General features: G+C 37.4%; 1 protein-coding gene across 3 annotated transcripts in view; it reads right to left on the bottom strand.

Moving 5' to 3' along the window:
• Nucleotides 1-19,515, bottom strand: part of EFCAB3 (EF-hand calcium binding domain 3) — a 227,205-nt gene that overhangs the window by 18,947 nt on the left and 188,743 nt on the right. For all 3 annotated transcript variants that reach the window (XM_058561288.1, XM_058561287.1, XM_058561290.1), the window contains 4 exons: nt 8,259-8,349; nt 5,529-5,605; nt 1,297-1,440; nt 108-179 (listed from right to left, as the gene is read on the bottom strand). In XM_058561288.1, the coding sequence (XP_058417271.1) occupies nt 108-179; nt 1,297-1,440; nt 5,529-5,605; nt 8,259-8,349 (384 nt within the window). The remainder of the gene's footprint in view (nt 1-107; nt 180-1,296; nt 1,441-5,528; nt 5,606-8,258; nt 8,350-19,515) is intronic.

The following is a 19,515-nucleotide window of genomic DNA, read 5'->3' as shown; positions in this document are numbered from 1 at the left end:
ACACCTTCCTGGCTTGTCTTCTGATTGGAGGCCTAAATGAGTAATATTTACCACTCAGTGAATTGCAACTACCCAACTGCCATCTATTCAGTAGTATCTCTACTCACCCACAGCCTTAAGGAAGCGGTTCTTATCTGTTAGCACCTTTATAAAGTCTGAGAAATTCACCTTCCCATCTCCTGCAACATAAATCTAAGGCTCAGAACAAGGATATAAGATGTATTTTAATTATCATATTATATATTAAACATAAAAATGAAAACACCTTGGACCATTCAATACTTAAAATCAGAGAGCATCTTAGGGCTGGACATATGCTCACGTAAGCACTGGTCTTCTTGAAGTGGTCTTAGCACCATTACACTAGTCACCCAGAGCCCACTGAAGCAAGGGTGGAGTGTAAACATCAAACCAAGGGCTCGCAGCCACTGCAGTCCTATCCACTCACTCCTTTCCTAGAGACTTGCCATTTTTGCAAGGAATCCACCCGTGCTTTCCCACTCCATACCCACCTCTAATATTTCTATTATTGTAACATCCCCAAGTTGTACCCTGTTTCCTCTAAAATTAAAGGATAGCGAATGCTATTAGAGGCGTGTGTGTGTGTTTCGATCAAAGAAAAAAAAAACTGGGCAGAGTTAGTGGAAACAAGTGACGCCTTAATTAAGTGGTGGCATTGAATCACACATGTAACTGATGCTGACTGAATGGGGCACTGGCAGTTGAGTGGGGTGAGGCGAGAGGAGATAATATGCTGAGTTATATCCCACACAACATATCAGCTTTGGCTACTAATCACTAGGTCGGTATATTCAATGAAAACATTATCTATATGCTTTAAAAATACCAACAAAAAACACTGTGGCATTTAAAATTCAACATAGATGGGCTCTAATGATGGAAGGAAGATTTGTATTAATATGATTCAAACAGAAACAAAAGGCTTGGATTTCCTAGGTAACATGTCATCTTTGAAATTGTCAATGCCGTTATATCTGTTATTTCAGGGCGTCCTCCAAAATGTACATCATGACAGGTAATCTGAATTTGATATTGAAATATGATAGTCACTTTTAGTTTCCTCACAGGATTTTTCAAAGAACAGTTCATTTTGCAGCATTAATTTGATTTCATAACTTGTATACAAACCTCACTGATGTCCTTAAAGAGAAACACATATACGTACTTTTGGCAAATAAGTGAGATTTATTTCTTGTGTTTATATAGTCACTGAGAGAAAATATATATAAATAAAAATTTTTTATGAGAAAAATAGTGACAAGTCAAGGTACTCACGATCAATATCAGCACATCTTAATTCATTATAGACATCATGCTTGGTTAGATTCATTCCCAACTTAGCTAAAGTACACATCATTCCATGTAAATCAATACAGCCAGTTTTATCCTTGTTAAAAAAGTTGTAGGCAACTTGGAAGGCTGGGGAAATGGAATTAAGTTAGGACAGTTATTCAAGAATAAATACATATTTTAATGAAATTAGGATAGAAATACAGTTGATTGGAGATCATGTTCTGAAAAGTATTGAGAGAAAAATGAGTACTCAATAGACATTTCTTAGAAAGGACATTGTCCTTCCATGAGATTTGAACTGGAACAAACTAATTGGTGGAAAACCAAATATGTAGGCAAAATGGCCTTTGAAAGACATCCACATCCTAATTCCTGGAACCTGTGAATGTATTACTTTACATGACAAAAGGGATTTTGCAGATATAATTAAGATAGATTATCCTGGGTTATCTGAGTGGGCCCAATCTAGTCACAGGGTCCCTTAGCAGCTAGAAGCAAGAGAGAGATGGCAGAAGGAGAAGTCAGATTCAAAGCGTGAGAAGGGCTTGAACCCACTGTTGCTGACTTAAAGATGGAAAGGGCAACAGGATGTGGAATGCAGAGGCCTTAAGGGGCTGAGAGAGGCTCCTGGCTGACAGCCAGTAAGGAAATGGGACTTCAGCCCTCTAATTGTAAGGAACTGAATTCTGCCAAAAACCTGAATAAGCTTGGAAGCAGATTCTCCTCTAGAGCCTCCAGATAAGAGACCAGGCTGGCCTCTTCATTTCTGTCTTGTAAGACCCAGAGAAGAGAAACCAGCTGAGCCCACCTGGACTTCTGACCTACAGAACAGTGAGATAAGAAATTTGTGTTGTTTTAAGCCGCTAAGTTTGTGGTAATTTGTTATGTCAGCAATAGAAAACTAATGCACCAAAGTGGACCCAAATTATATGTGTGTGTATGTTTTTTAGTCTATGTTTAGACTAAAATATTTTTTCAGGGCCGACCCGGTGGTGCAGTGGTTAAGTGCGTGCGCTCCGCTTCGGCGGCCTGGGGATCGCAGGTTCAGATCCTGGGCGCGCACTGACGCACCGCTTGTCAAGCCATGCGGCGTCCCATATAAAGTAGAGGAAGATGGGCACAGATGTTAGCCCAGGGCCAATCTTCCTCAGCAAAAAGAGGAGGACTGGCATCGGATGTTACTTCAGGGCTAGTCTTCCTCACGAAAAAAAAAAAAAGTTTGTTTCAAAGAAGTACTCAAGGCCAAAATTAGATATATATTTTCTAAAATTAGTTAATGAAGAAATAAACTCAGAACAAAGTATATCCCAAATGGCACCAGAATAAACCTTATTTCATATCATATTCAAGTGTTAGCATCTCTATGTATAAGAGTGATTAATCCTATAGAGACAATGATACCTGGGTTGTAATTGTATGAAAAGTTAACATCCTTCTCTCTTGATAAAAGGCAGGCTTCTCTAGGGCTGGAGCCATCTCTGATTTGTTTCTAATTTCTTCCAGTATTTCTAGCATGTTAGTAGGCAGCCTATCAACAAATATTGATTGTATGCCTTCTATGTGCCAGGTGCTGCTCTAGGTGCCTAGGCTACATTAGTGCACTAAATAGACAAAGATCTCTGCCCTTATATAAATGTAATAAACAGGTAAATTAGATAACATGTTACAGGGTGGTAAGTGCTATGGAAAAAAGAAAAAGTAATGCAGGGTGACGGGATTGGGGGATAGGTTGCTGTATTAAATAGTTCCAGGGATTGAGGGATAGGTTGCTGTATTAAATAGGTGAGATCTGAGCAAAGACTTGAAGGACGTGAGGGAGTACACGTCTGGGAAAAGAGAGGACTAGGCAGAGGGAAGAGCTAGAGCCAAGACCCTTAAGGGAAAGGGCCCGTCATGTTCCAGGAACAGCAAGGATGCTAGTGTGGCTGGAGCAGAGTGAGCAAGAAGAGAGGAATAGGAGAGGTCAGAGAGGTAATGTGTGTGTGGGTGTAGGTAATGTTTTAAAATTTATTTAAAATTTTATTTTAGATTGCTTTTAGATGTAGTTTCAAAGACCTGAATATCCCTCACCCAGTTTCCCCTGATGTTAACATCTTACATTACTATAGTACATTTGTCACATCTAAGAAGCCAACATTGGTGTAGTACTACTAACTAAACTGCAGACACTTCAGACTTTCACTGGTTTTTCCCCGATGCCCTTTTCTGTTCCAGGATCCCATCTAGGATACTATATTACATTTAGTCATCATGTCTTTTTAGCCTTTTCTCTATAACAGTTTCTTAGACTTTCCTTGTTTTTGATGACCTTGACAGTTTTGAGGAGTATTATTTAGGTATTTTGTAGAAGTTCCTCAATTTGAGTTTTTCTGATGTTTTCCCCATGGTCAGCCTAAGATTATGGATTTTGGGGAGGAAAACCACAGAACTGAAGTGCTGTCTCATCATTATATCAAGGCTACATATTATCAACATGACTTATCACTGATGATGATAACCTTGGTCACCTGGCCAAGGTAGTATTGGTTAGGTTTCTCCTGAAATCATATGGTATTTATCTCTCTCTGTCTGACTTATTTTGCTAAGCATAATTCCCTCAAGGTCCATTCACTTCTGAATATTTATCTGAAGAAAATGAAAACACTAATTCAAAAAGACATAGGCACCCCTGTGTTCATTGCAGCGTCATTTACAATAGCCAAGACATGGAAACAACATAAGTGTCCATCAATGAATGAATGACTAAAGAAGATGTGGTGTATATATACAATGGAATACTACTCAGCCATAAAAAGAATGAAGTCTTGCCATTTATGACAACATGGATGCCCTTGAGAGAATTATTCTTTGTCTTAATCACTGCAGGGCCAGGTACCAGACAACTAGGGATAGTCCTACACCCTAGAGCTCACTGAAATTATTTGAACTAGCCAATCCTAAACCTGCTTATCCTGCCTTGCTTGTTCCTTCCTGCAGAAACCACAGTAAAGGCTCTTGCCCACTTCCCTCCACCCTTTGCCTCCTGACCGACTCTGGAACTTGCCTTTGTGGCCCTTCATGGTGTGCTGTGCCTCTTATTTCTAGGGATCTGTGAGTATAAAAAACTTCTTCCTCTATGACAATCATTTCTGTGTCTGTATGTCTCATTAAATACCTGATTAAAACAAATCCTGGGTGCCCTTAAAACAAGCACCAATGTATATTAAAGCCCTTTAGAAACTGTAAAGTTTTATAAAGCCATAAACTGTTATTATTAAGGCATTTAGCTCAGTTTTACAGTGTAATAGTAAAAATGCAATTCTGATCTTGACAATCTTTTGTGTTTTCCAAACCAGTTTTTCCAGCAATAAAGGTGATTCTTTAATTTCTTTCTGTCTCCTGGGTCAATTTCTCAATTGGTTCCAAACTTGGAAGGATGAAGCATTAGCCTTCCCAGAACCCAAACACAGCCATGCTTGACTTTTTTTTAGTTTTTCTAGCGTGTCATACTTTCCCTTTCCTCTGGGCCTTTGCAGATCCTCTCTGCCCAGAACACTACCCTCTGTGTTCTTTGCCTGATTTACTCCTCCTCATTATTCAGCTTTCTCTGGGACTCCCCTCCTATCCTTGCAAGACCAAGTTAGGAGACTTTCTTTTATGCTTCTATAACACCATATTTTCCCTATCATAATTTGTGTCATATTGTAATTTAAATGTTTCAATCAACAAATTCATGGTTTAACTGTCAGACTTTCCTGTAAGACCTCCTATCAGGGCAGTGACCGTGTCTGACTTGCTAGTTATGTTTCCCATGCCTAGTACACTGTTGGCTTTAAATAAATATTTGTTGTTTGGATTAATGAACTGTAGCCAGTGTACCTCATTTTACTATGACTTTTTTTCTATGAGAAATCCTGAGACTTTAGTTATGTTTATAGTGCTCCATTAGTTGATTTCCATTTGACCTTGCATTTGTTCTTTTCCACACTCACATATTCTTTGAATAAAAATATTTGGCCAAGACTGTCTAAATTCTAGGAAGATATCTATTTCAAAGTAATTCCCCTTCCTTCCCACAAATTAGACATTGAATTAAAAAAAAAATATTTTTTGCTCCCAAATAACAGAGTACTGTAGACAACCCTTGAAATCCCAGATCTCTTTTAGAGAAAAAATGATCAGATATGTTAAGGGGCTTTTGTTTATGCTTTCATTTCAGGGATGATTCTCCTTACCTTGCATTTGTGAAGTGTTCAACTTCTTTTCTTTGTGCTGTAATTGGCATGGGAGAGAGCCTGATAAATCTTTATCCCTGACAAGAGACATGAAAATATTTAATATATATGTGAAACCAGCAAATATTCGTTCCATTCATCAGTTTTTGCAGACTGGAATGACTGTAAGCATCACAATATATCCAGAGTCTCACCAACTAAAGGACATTTTACTGTCAGTTGCCAGTAGCTACAGGATGGACAGTGAGAAAATGTTGGCCACTGAGGTCCACCTCCACCCTATACTTGCCCATCACACTTACTCCTGTAAAAAAATCTGATTTCCCCCATTTTACAAAAGAGGAAACCAAGGCTCAGAGGGATTAAATAACTTGTCCCAAGTTACACAGATAATAAGTAGAAGTCCTAGGATTCAAACTGAGGTTTATCTGACTCCAGAGCTCCAGAAGGTAAGGCTTTTTTTTTTTTTTTTTGTGAGGAAGATCAGCCCTGAGCTAACATCCATGCCAATCCTCCTCTTTTTGCTGAGGAAGACTGGCCCTGAGCTAACATTCGTGCCTATCTTCCTCCACTTTATGTGGGAGGCCGCCACAGCATGGCCTGACAAGCGGTGCGTCTGTGCGTGCCCCGGATCTGAACCCGGGCCGCCAGCAGCGGAGAGCACGCACTTAACCGCTAGGCCACAGGGCCAGCCCGTCAGAATGTTAAGCCTTATACTATTCCTATTGTTAGAAATATGAAGTTCTTTCAAATTTTTAATTAGTATAAATAATTTTATGGTGAATATCCTTATAGCGAAACCTTTGTATCCATGATTATTTTACAACTTTAATTGCTAAATTGTATTTTTACCAGCATTTGAGAGAGACAGAGGTAGATATATCTATATCAACGATATCTATATCTATCTGTTTAAAAAAAGAACATTTCTGGAAAGTTTGGAACCCTGAGTGACTTTTCATTTCCTCAGGAAAATAAAGTCTGGAAAAAGAAGAAAAATATTAATACTTTGGGGATATTTTGTATATAATAATTTATTAGTTTAGGAACATAAAATATGCAAACCCAGGTTTGCTTATAATATGATAGTTTAAAAGTAAACATATAATAATCATAATTTTATAAATTAATTTCATTTAAGGTGCACTTAGCTTTGATACTAGTAGAACTAAAAGTTTTAAGATATGTGAAAACTTACTTTTTTTGCTTTTACAAGAAGCAGTTAAAGAAATGAAATTAGAAGAAATACTAAACATGGTAGTTAAAGTAAAAAAAATTATGGTTTATAAATTTAGTATCCTCTATAGTATCTAGTAGATTCAACTCATTTTCAAAGAGGAACCTGGGAAAAAAGGAGGTGGTAAGGTCTCAAAATGCACCATTCTCAACTTCTTCAACATAGAATTTTATCTAGTTACTCTTATTTTCTCAGCTTTTACTAACACTGATTTCTTCTTCTGATGTTTCCTTTTTATCACCTACTTGAACTTCTGAAAACTCAAGTTTGCCTTTACTCAGATACAGTATTTTATGTTTGTTGTATTTCTAAATATAAACAAAATTTTTTTGCATGCTACAAAAGATGCAGCAGATGGAGAAATATGAAGTTCTCAAGAAGCAAGAGGAAAGTAGGTCAGGCAGTGTAAAGTCTTTATCAGCTACATTACGAAAAGGATACTTTTGGCAAAATTTCAAACTTTATCATGGATCAAAGATGGGAAAAAAATCTTTTGCTTTTACAACGTTTCAACGGTTCGCAGAACCTTAGATTTGGAATGAACCCAGTCTAGCCTCTCATTTCATGTAGGAATTCCCTCTACATGTGGTATTATCTAGTCTTTGCTTGACTACTACTTTCCGTGACAAGGAAGTTCACTACTTCAAAAGACAGCTTGTAATGCAGGGTAAGGGAACAATGAGATCAAGAAATTTGGCTGCTAGAAGGTTATCTTACATCCCTCTAAAAAAGCCAGTAATATATTCCTATAACAGTGGCATAGTCAAGGACACTAGGAGAAATACTCCAGAAGTGGCAAAGAAAATGAATAATTGTGAGACAGGAGAGAGGATTTTCTTCTTATGGTATGATAAAAAAAAGATTAGGGTCTCACTTTCAGTTATTAGTGGCTATTGTTTATTGGAATTTGTAGTTATTAAACCAAGAAAAAGCTATTGTTAATGTCACAGGCAAACCTCCCTTCTCAACTTTAGCCCTAGGTTAGTCATGGCTAATTTACCAGATTTCATTTTACTGGCCATATTTGAGCTACAGACCCTTTCTTTATACTCTGACTTGCTTAGGGCTTAAGTCTTCTTTATGATCCTGTAAATTTATTCCCCTTTAAACTGGCACTCAAAATATTTTAATGTATAACTGACAACTTCTTATGCCCTCTAGGGTATTCTGTCCCCTCACACAAAAATAGCTTCTCATTTGGGAGAACAGGTAGGAAAATTCTTTGTTTCTCTAATCAAAAAGGATATATATATTTTTCTTTCCATAAAAAATCTTACTTCAATTCTTATGTTTTGTTTTATAACTAAATTTATGATAGAATAGATACTTGAAGAGCATTCTATCTTGTTTCATCATAGCCTTTATGGGTATTTAATATATTCTTATATATATATATCTCTTATCTGATCTTATATATCTTAGATATATCTAATAGGTATCTTAATAATTCTTTATCTTAATATATTTATCACTTTAATACATTCATTACTTACCTTTTGCCATGGGAGTCAGGTACTTTTGTTAGAGGATTCAGCTTAAGTTTTGATTTAATGTCAGAATCTGCCATTTGGCCAGTAACTCTGTCTGGAATTCAGACGATACAACTAAGGATCACATCACAGATTAATTTCTCTATATACTTTTGCAACTTTCCCAGCTCAAGACCTAGGGTTTGAAGTTCAGGGCCTCAAGGAATGGTAATATGTGCAAATTCAAGTTAGAGGTATGTGCAAAGTTGGAAGGCCAGGTGGAATGGCCCCTTTACTGTCCCAAAATCTCTAAGCAAAATTTCTTGCCATTGCTCTCCCTTCAAATAGTGTCATTCTGATCCTATATAAAAATAAATAGTACCATGTGACACAAATAAAGCATCCTGGAAATATGTGGGAAAATTTATTTAAAGACAAAATTTATTTTTGAAATCAGTAGAACATTTCATGTCATAATTGACAGAGAATAACATGTTATAGCATTTCCAAAATATTTACCCAATTGTTTATATCTTGACTACTTGCCTGGTAGTAAGCAGATTTTCCCAGAGTTTTCTTCTGGGAGGTTCACCCCAACCAGGTCAGTTCTTATGAACCCACTGGTCTTTCTTAAAAGTAGAAGTGGGGGTGGGATACAATGCTGTTCTTCTACCCTAGACCTTCCTGAAGGGACTCTTAACCACTACGGCCTCCCTAGTCCTTTCCACTTTTGTACAGTTTGAGAATCAGGGCCTATGGATCAGAAGCTGGGTTGGTAGGGCTTCCGCCTTTTATTGTTGGTTTTATCTCTCCAACTATCTTTTCAAAATATAGAGTGTATTAGGTGGTTCACTGCCAAGAAAACTGGGTTGCTGACTTAGATAATCAAATCAAAATCAATCAAAATAGATAATCAAATCATATTAAACCATGAAGAAAATGTCTCTGAATGTTTGGTTAAAGTTCTATCAATTTTTCCAGGTCTTCACTGCAGAGCCTGGAAAGCAGCTGTTTCTAAACAACTCAATTACATGTGGTCAAAATCTGGAAACCTACCACAGAGCTGGGAACTCTGGAGAGGCTCAACAATTTAGGCACTCAAAAGGTGCTCTGAAATCATCCTCATGGCTCAAAATAATCATTATTTTAAAAAACTACCTTCAATCACTCACAGAGATGATAGACTAAAAAGAAAAAGTACTCAGCGTAGATTCCTACAAAATCCAGATATTTACCTACTTTTAAGCTGTGCTACTTACCGCTTCTGGGCTTCAATCAGATCAAGAATCCAATAAAGGGTTTGTTCCATCATACAACTGTGACCTCATTCACTTCTCAGGCTCAGGCCCAGGGTGAGAATGACCCACAAGCTCCTTCCAGCTTTAGAGCCACTGTGCTTTCAGTGTGGTTCATTCAGCACCCTTGGGGTAGGTGTGGGTGTGAATTACAGAATCAGAACATTTTGACACTGTTAGGATTTCAGGGAAGAAGTTGTTTTTTTTTTAAATTCTCTATTAACATATTTTCATTTTAAACATTAGTGAGGTGAAAGTTAAGTAACATATTTTACCCAACTGCCTTGTTTGAATGGTGATTAAGAACCATTTCATTAATTGTTTAAGCCTAGGAAGAGGGACAAAAAAATCAAACTCTCATGGGTTTGTAGTCTATAGTATTATTGGAAAGAGTGATTTAAAAAGAGCAATTAAAGAAAAGATTATGATTAGTTTAATCAGAAACTTTAATATTCAAGATCTGACATATCTCATGGCATTATAAATCCTCTAACACAGAAGTTAGGAGTGACTTTAGTTATCATCATGGCTAAGCACAGATACCTCTGGCACCTAAGGCTTAGCTCGAGCCCCCTAAATTTGTTTCAGGCTTCACTTAGTGGCTGCAATTTTAGGGGTTTCCTATTCCTGCTCTCAAGATTTGTTTATTATGAGCATAATTTGACTTTTTCCTAGTCTTTCCAAACTTGGTATATTGCTTCCCATTCTGGTCAGGGATAAAAAGGGAAAGAAAGGGAAGGTTTAATTTACAAATTAATTAAATATTTAATAAGGGCCTACTGCGTTAGGGGCTACCAATATTTAAAATGGGGATAATGGCAATTCCTATTGGATGGGGTTGTTGAGAAGTAGAATTTTAGAATTCTTTTTCTTTTTTTAAATTGTGGTAAAATACACATAACATAAAATTTACAATCTTAAGCTTTTTTTTTGTGAGGAAGATCAGCCCTGAGCTAACATCCGTTGCCAATCTTCCTCTTTTTTTGCTAAAGAAGATTGGCCCTGGGCTAACAGGCGTGCCCATCTTCCTCTACTTTATAGGGGATGTCGCCACAGCACAGCTGGACAAGCTGTGCGTTGGTCTGTGCCCAGGATCCGAACCTGCAAACCCTGGGCTGCCAAAGCAGAGCGTGCGAACTTAACCGCTACGCCACCGGGCCAGCCCTAGCATTTTTAAGTGTATAGTTCAGTATTGTTAAGTATATTCACATTGTTGTGCAACCAACCTCCAGAACTTTTTCATTTTGCAAAAATGAAACTCTATACTAACTGAACAATAACTTCCCATTTATCCCTCCTCTTAATCCCTGGCACCCATAATTCTATTTTCTGTTTCTATGAATTTGACTAGTCTAGAAACCTCATCTAAGTGAAATTATACAGTATTTGTCTTTTCGTGACTGGTTTATTTCATGTAGCATAGTATCTTCAAGGTTCATCCATGTTGTAGCAAGTGTCAGAATTTCCTTCCTTTTTAAGGCTGAATAATGTTCTGTTATATTTACCATATTTTATTTATCCATTTGTCTGTCGATGGACACTTGGGTTGCTTCCACCTTTTGGCTATTATGAATAATGCTGCTATGACACATTGGTGTACAAATATCTCTTTGAGACCCTGCTTTCAGTCTTTTGGATATATACCCATAAGTGGAATTGCTGGATCACATGGTAATCCTATTTTTAATTTTTTGAAGAAATATTGTTTTCCACAGTAGCTACTATTTTACATTCCCACCAACAGTGCACAAGGGTTCTAATTTCTTCACATCCTCACCAATACTTGTTTTCTGTTTTTTTGGTAGTCGCCACACTGATGGGTATGAGGTGATATCTCATTGGGGTTTCGATTTGCATTTCCCTAATGATTAGTGATGTTGAGTATCTTTCCATGTGTTTGTTGGCTATTTGTACATCTTTTGTGGAAAAATGCCTGTTCATGTCTTTTGCCCACTTTTTAATCACTTTTTTGTTGTTGTTGCTGTTGAGTTGTAGGAGTTCTTTATATATTCTGGATATTAACCCCTTATCTGATATGTGATTTGTAAATATTTTCTTCCATTGCATAAGTTACTTTTTCACTCTGTTGACTGTGTCCTTTGATGCACAGAAGTTTAAATTTTTATGTAGTCCAATTTATCTATTTTTACTTTTGTTGCCTGTGCTTTTGGTGTCATATCCAAGAAATCATTGCCAAATCCAATGTCATGAAGCTTTTCTCCTATGTTTTCTTCTAAGTGTTTCATAGTTTTAGGTCTTATGTGTAGGGAGAAGTACAATTTTAATATGTAGCATGTAGCACCGAAGGAAGAGTAGTCTAGAGTGAACGAAGAGGAAAAACATGTGGAGTAATCATGGGAGATTAGGAGACAAGGAATAGTTCAGCCACATTAGAGGATAGGATTGCATGAAGTGAGATATGGGAGCAAAAAAGATTAGGTTATGTTGGATTGGGTTTTGTTATTAGAACAGAGATTGCAAATTCAATCACCACACGAGTTTCATTTGGCTTACACAGCATTTAAAAAACGTCTGAATTTCATAAATGAAAACACAGATAAATTAAGAGGTATCAGTTCATGATTTCTCATGAAAAATCCAAAGCTCAGAAAACATAGAGCCCACATTCCTGCTTAGCAATAATTGGCTGAGGCAGAACAACTGTCACCCCTTTAACTGGAACCTAAGGTTTCCTGATTGTTAACAGTTCTCATCATTTTTTCTAGTCTCTTATACCAACCATGTCACTCATTTAACTTGGTTTTTGTAGACACATGCACATCTTGATTGTTAAACTAAGGAAGTCTAGACTTAATTAGCATTGGAGAATCCTAAAGATATTTGAGTAGGGATGTTGCATGAATATAGCTGTTTTCTGTGGGAATTAATTCAACCATATCAATCTAAGAATTGCCTAGGCTTATATTCCTTTCTGACTTTATGAAGAATAAAAAGGAAGTGAATATTAGATGGGGCAGAATATCTGGTATTAGGCTTCTTTCCGTATGGTACTGATTGCCAAAGGAGGAAAAGGAACTTTATGGGAAAAGGTTGTGTCTCAATGTGATTTACAATTTGTGAACTCTGAAAACCTAATATCTTAGGATAATGCCTAATTCATCCTGTATAGTTAAAGATATATGAGGCTTAAGGAGAAGAGAATCTCATCAGTTCTTTCAGTTACCAGATTGATGAGAACAGAATTTTTCAGAAAAACAAACAAACAAACAAACAAACAAAAAACCCCAACAATGTAGCTACCTCTCTGTTAGAGATACTGCCACTGTAGGCCAATCAATTTCTTTTTTTTTCCTTCTTCTTCTTCTTCTTTTTTTTTTTTGTTGAGGAAGATTAGCCCTGAGCTAACATCTGTTGCCAATCTTCCTCTATTTTGTGTGTGGGTCACTCAGCCACAGCATGGCTGACAAGTGGTGTAAGTCCATGCCTGGGAACCGAACCCGTGAACTCAGACCACCGAAGTGGAGCATGTGAACTCAACCACCATGACACGGGGCTGGCCCCAATCAATTTCTTTACAGGCAGATTCCCTTCACTTCTCTCCCTGGCTGTTTTGTTTTCACTGAGTGTAAGCACCTTGAGGTCAGAAGCTGAATGTTCTGTTTCCCCAACATTGGCTCTGTCCATAGGAAATGTTCAAAGAATGACTGGGGAAAGGCAAGATGTTCCTTCCTTTTTGGGCAGAGATATTGTGTGTCACCATTTCTCCCTCCTCTTATGCTTTTCTCAACCTCCATCACCTAGAAATGATCAGGGTGTGGCAGCATGAAGGAACTGACTATTATTATTTCCTACCTCAACTCCAGTAACTTGGGTATGCAAAATCCTTTGGGATGGGGGCTGGCCCCATGGCATAGTGGTTAAGTGCGGGCGCTCTGCTGCTGGCGGCCCGGGTTTGGATCCCGGGCATGCACCAGTGCACCGTTTGTCGGGCCATGCTGTGGCGGCGTCCCATATAAAGTAGAGGAAGATAGGCACAGATGTTAGCCAGGGCCAGTCTTCCTCAGCAAAAAAAAAAGAGGAGGATTGGCATGGATGTTAGCTCAGGGCTGATCTTTCTCATACACACACACAAAAAATCCTCTGGGATGGCCTAATCCTTTATAAGCCCCGATGATTTTCTTGCTCCCTCCTGATTCGTCTAGAGTAATAATAATGGAAATATTTGCAGAAATTAAAAGACTTACTCCCCTTTACACAATGCCAGTTTAGTTATTCCTCATGCAAACCAACTATTTATAATTTTAAAATTTAGTGTACACCAACATGGATAGTTGTTTTGGAACAGCAACAGTGAAAATGCACAGCAATAAACACTTACCCCCAAACCATCCAAGCAAGTCATAGAGTGCAAGGATGTGAGGGGGAGTGCAAGAATCAACATATATAGGCAATAAGAGGAAAATATAAAGAAATATGTGACAACTACCTGCTCATCCTCACTGATTTATTCTTGAGAATCAATATAAAATGTCATAAAATTTTCCAGCATCAACTTTATAGCAAATTATAATATTAAATTGTTTAACCCAGGTTCTGCAAACCACTAAAAATTCTGATTTTTTTATTGATGTCTTAATACTTGATAACATTGTGAAATTTTAGTTGTACATTACTGTTTGTCAGTCACCATATAAATGCCCCCCTTCACCCCTTATGCCTACCTCCCAACCCCCCTGCCCCTGGTAACCACCAAACAGTTCTCTCTGTCTGTGTGTTTATCTTCCACTTATGAGTGAAATCATGTGGTGTTTGTCTTTCTCTCTCTGGCTTATTTCACTTAATTTAATATCCTCCAGGTCCATCCATGTTGTTGTAAATGGGACGATTTTGTCTTTTTTTATGGCTGAGTAGTATTCCATTGTAAATATATACCACATCTTCTTTATCCAATTATCAGTCGAGGGATACTTGGGTTGCTTCCATGTCTTGGCTATGGTAAATAATGCTGCGGTGAACATAGGGGTGCATGAGCCTCTTTGGATTGTTGATTTCAGGTTTGTTGGATAGATACCCAGCAGTGGGATAGCTGGATCATAGGGTATTTCTATTTTTAATTTTTTGAGGAATCTCCATACTGTTTTCCATAGAGGTTGCACCAGTTTGCATTCCCACCAACAGTGAATGAGGGCTCCCTTTTCTCCACAACCTCTCCAACATTTGTTGTTTTATGTCTTGGTGACTATAGCCATTCTAACGGGTATAAGGTGATATCTTAGTGTAGTTTTGATTTGCATTTTGCTGATGATTAGTGATGTTAAACATCTTTTCATATGCCTATTGGCCATCTGTATATCTTCCTTGGGAAAGTATCTGTTCATATCCTCTGTCCATTTTTTGATCAGGTTGGTTGTTTTTTTGTTGTTTAGTTGTGTGAGTTCCTTATATATTATGGAGATTAACTCCTTGTCAGATATATGATTTGTAAATATTTTCTCCCAGCTGGTGGGTTGTCTACTCATTTTGATCCTGATTTCATTTGCCTTGTAGAAGCTCTTCAGTCTAATGAAGTTCCATTTGTTTATTTTTTCTTTTGTTTCCCTTGTCTGAGCAGACAAGGAATCTGAAAATATCCCTTTATCACTGATGTCAAATAGTGTACTGCCTATATTTTCTTCCAGGAGTTTTATAGTTTCAGATTTCACCTTCAGGTCTTTGATCCATTTTGAGTTAATTTTTGTGTATGGCAAAAGGAGATGGTCTACTTTCATTCTTTTGCATGTGGCTGTCCAGTTTTCCCAGCGCTATTTATTGAAGAGATTTTCCTTTCTCCATTGTATGTTCTTAGCTCCTTTGTCAAAGATTAGCTGTATGTAGATGTGTGGTTTTATTTCTGGGCTTTCAATTCTGTTCCATTGATCTGTGTGTCTGTTTTTGTACCAGTACCATGCTGTTTTGATTACTATCTCTTTGTAGTATATTTTGAAGTCAGGGATTGTGATGCCTCTAGCTTGGTTCTTTTTTTTTCAGGATTGCTTTAGCTATTTGGGATCTTTTGTTGCCCTGTACGAATTTTAGTTTTCTTTGTTCTATTTCCGTAAAGAATGTCATTGGGATTCTGATTGGGATTGCATTGAATCTGTAGATTGCTTTAGGTAATATGGACATTTTAACTATGTTTGTTCTTTCAATCCATGTGCATGGGATATTTTTGCATTTCTGTATGTCATCATCGATTTCTTTCAATAATGTCTTATGGTTTTCATTGTATAGGCCTTTCACCTCCTTGATTACATTTTTTCCTAGATATCTTATTCTTTTTGTTGCGATTGTAAATGGGATTATCTTTTTGAGTTCTCTTTCTGTTAGTTCATTATTAGCATATAGAAATGCAACTGATTTTTGTAAGTTGATTTTGTACACTGCAACTTTGCTGTAGTTGTTGGTTATTTCTAATAGTTTTCCAACGGATTCTTTAGGTTTTCTATATATAAAATCACGTCATCTGCAAATAGTGAGAGTTTCACTTCTTTGTTGCCTATTTGGATTCCTTTTATTCCTTTTTCTTGCCTAATTGCTCTGGCCAAAACCTCCAGTATGGTGTTGAATAAGACTGGTAGGAGTGGGCACCCTTGTCTTGTTCCTGTTCTCACAGGAATGGCTTTCAGTTTTTCCCCATTGAAGTTATGATGTTGGCTGTGGGTTTGTCATATATGGCCTCTATTATGTTGAGGTACTTTCCTTCTATACCCATTTCGTTGAGAGTTTTTATCATAAATGGATGTTGGATCTTGTCAAATCCTTCCTTGCATCTATTGAGATGATCATCTGGTTTTTATTCCTCATTCTGTTAATGTGGTGTATCACATTGATTGGTTTGCAGATGACAAACCACCCCTGTGTCCCTGGTATAAATCCCACTTGATCATGGTGTATGATCTTTTTAATGTATTGCTGTATTCAGTTTGCTGATATTTTATTGAGGATTTTTTTTTAAAGCTTTATTTATTTATTTATTTATTTTTTTTCCCCCAAAGCCCCAGTAGATAGTTGTATGTCATAGTTACATATCCTTCTAGTTGCTGTATGTGGGATGCGGCCTCACCATGGCCGGAGAAGTGGTACGTTGGTGCGCGCCTGGGATCCGAACCTGGGCCGCCAGTAGCAGAGCGCGTGCGCTTAACCGCTAAGCCACGGGGCCGGCCCCTATTGGGGATTTTTGCATCTATGTTCATCAGCGATATTGGCCTATAATTTTCCTTCTTCGTATTGTCCTTGTTTGGCTTTGGTATCACGGTGATGTTGGCCTTGTAGAATGTGTTAGGAAGTATTCCATTTTCCTCTGTTTTTTGGAATAGTTTGAGAAGGATGGGTATTAAATCTTCTTTGAATGTTTGGTAAAATTCACCGGGGAAGCCATCTGGTCCTGGACTTTTATTTTGTGGGAGGTTTTTCATTACTGTTTCAATCCCTTTACTTGTGATTGGTCTATTCAGATTCTCTGTTTCTTCTTGGTTCATTTTTGGGAGGTTGTATGAGTCTAAGAATTTATCCATTTCTTCTAGATTGCCAAATTTGTGGGCATATAGTTTTTCATAGTATTCTCTTATAATCCTTTGTATTTCTGGGGTATCTGTTGTAATTTCTCCCCTTTCATTTATAATTTTATTTATTTGAGCCTTCTCTCTTTTTTTCTTAGTGAGTCTGGCTAAGGGTTTGTCAATTTTTTTTTATCTTCTCAAAGAACCAACTCTTTGCTTCATTGATCCTTTCTACTGTTTTTTGGTTTCAATTTCATTTATTTCTGCTCTAATTTTTATTATTTCTCTCCTGCTGACTTTGGGCTTTGCTGTTCTTTTCCACGTTCTGTTAGAGGTAGTTTAAGGTTGTTTATTTGGGATTTTTCTTATTTGTTAAGGTGGGCCTGTATTTCTATGAGTTTCTCTCTCAGGACTGCTTTTGCTGCATCCCATATGAGTTGGTATGGCGTATTTTCATTTTAATTTTTGTTTTGAGAAAGATTGGCTCTGAGCTAACATCTGTTGCCAATATTCCTCCTTTTTTCTCTCCAAAGCCCCAGTAGATAGTTGTATGTCATAGTTGTACATCCTTCTAGTTGTTCTATGTGGGATGCTGCCTCAGCATGGCTTGATGAGCGGTGGGTAGGTCCGTGCCCAGGATCCGAACAGGCGAACCCCATGCCACCAAAGTGGAGTGCTCGGACTTAACTACTACGCCACCCGGGCCGGCCCCTCATTTTCATTTGTGTCCAGATATTTTTTGATTTCTCCTTTAATTTCATCGATGATCCATTGGTTGTTCAGTAGCATGTTGTTTAGTCTCCACATCTTTGTCACTTTCCCAGTTATTTTCTTGTAGTTCATTTCTAGTTTAATAGCATTATGGTCAGAAAAGATGCTTGTTATAATTTCAATCTTCTTAAATTTATAGAGGATTGCCTTGTTTCCCAACATATGGTCTATCCTTGAAAATGTTTCATGTGCGCTTGAGAAGAATGTGTAGTCTGCTGTTTTTGGATGGAGTGCTCTGTATATGTCTATAAGTCCATCTCATCTAGTTTTTCATTTACGTCCACTATTTCCTTATTGACTTTTTGTCTGGATGATCTATCCATTGATGTAAGTGGCATGTTAAGATCCCCTATTATTATTTTGTTGTTGTTAATATCTCCTTTTAGGTTTGTTAATAGTTGCTTTATGTGCTTTGGTGCTCCTCTGTTGGGTGCTTATATGTTTATAATTGATATGTATTCTTGGTGAAGTGTCCCTTCTATCATTATATATTGCCCCTCTTTGTCTCTCATTACCTGTTTTATCTTGAATTCTACTTTGTCTGATATAAGTATGGCATCATCTGCTTTATTTTGTTTGCCTTTAGCTTGGAGTATTGTCTTCTATCCTTTCACTCTGAGCCTGTGTTTGTCTTTGGAGCTGAGATGTGTTTCCTGGAGGCAGCATATTGTTGGGTCTTGCTTTTTAATCCATCCCGCCACTCTCTGTGTCTTTTGATTGGGGAGTTCAATCCATTTACATTTAGAGTGATTATTGATATATGAGGGCTTAATGTTGCTATTTTTTCACTCATTCTCTGGTTCTTTTGCATTTCCTTTGTCTTCCTATGTGTTTTGGACTACCAATTCAGTTTGGTAGTTCTGTATGATGACTGTTTTAGTTTTCTTATCGTATGTGACTCTGTTCTGATTATTTGTTTATTTGAGGTCTGTATAAAAAAATCTCATGGATAAGATAGTCCATTATCTGATGACCTCTTATTTCCCTAGACTAAGTTGATTCGATCCCTTTCCTCTTCCCCTTCTAAGTTATTATTGTCACAACTTATTCCATCTTGTGTTGTGAGTGAGTGTTTAAAGTGATGAGGTTATATTTATTTTTGGTGTTTTCCTTCCCTTAATCTTTGATTTTTATAATTAAGTGTTTGCTAACCTATTCTGATAGAGCGCTGCAATTTTTCTGATTTTGTGTACCTATTTTTCTCCTTGCTCTAAGCTTTGTATTCCCTTTATCTTTTTTTTTGAGGCATGAGGGCCTTCTTGAGCATTTCTTGTAGTGGGGGTCTTGTGGCATTGAACTCCCTTAGCTTTTGTTTATCTGGGAAAGTTATTATTTCCCCATAATAGTTAAAGGATATTTTTGCTGGAAAGAGTATTCTTGGCTGAAAGTTTTTGTCTTTCAGAATTTTGAATAAATCATTCCAGTCTCTCCTAGCCTGTAAAATTTCTGTTGAGAAATCTGCTGAGAGCCTGATGGGAATTCCTTTGTAAGTTATTATTATTATTTTTTTGTCTAGCTGCCCTTAATATTGTTTCTTTGTCATTGACTTTTGCCAGCTTTACTACTATATGCTTTGGAGAGGGTCTTTTCATGTTGATATATTTAGGCGATCTATTGGCTTCATTCACTGGTATTTCTAGCTCCTTCCCCAGATTTGGGAAGTTCTCAGCTATTATTTCCTTGAACAAGACCTCTGTTCCCTTTTCCCTCTCGTCT

The sequence above is a fragment of the Diceros bicornis genome, chromosome 18, assembly GCF_020826845.1.
Source record: "Diceros bicornis minor isolate mBicDic1 chromosome 18, mDicBic1.mat.cur, whole genome shotgun sequence".
NCBI lineage: Eukaryota > Metazoa > Chordata > Mammalia > Perissodactyla > Rhinocerotidae > Diceros > Diceros bicornis.
The sequence above is the reverse complement of the archived record's forward strand: the minus strand, read 5'-3'. Positions and strand labels throughout refer to the sequence as shown.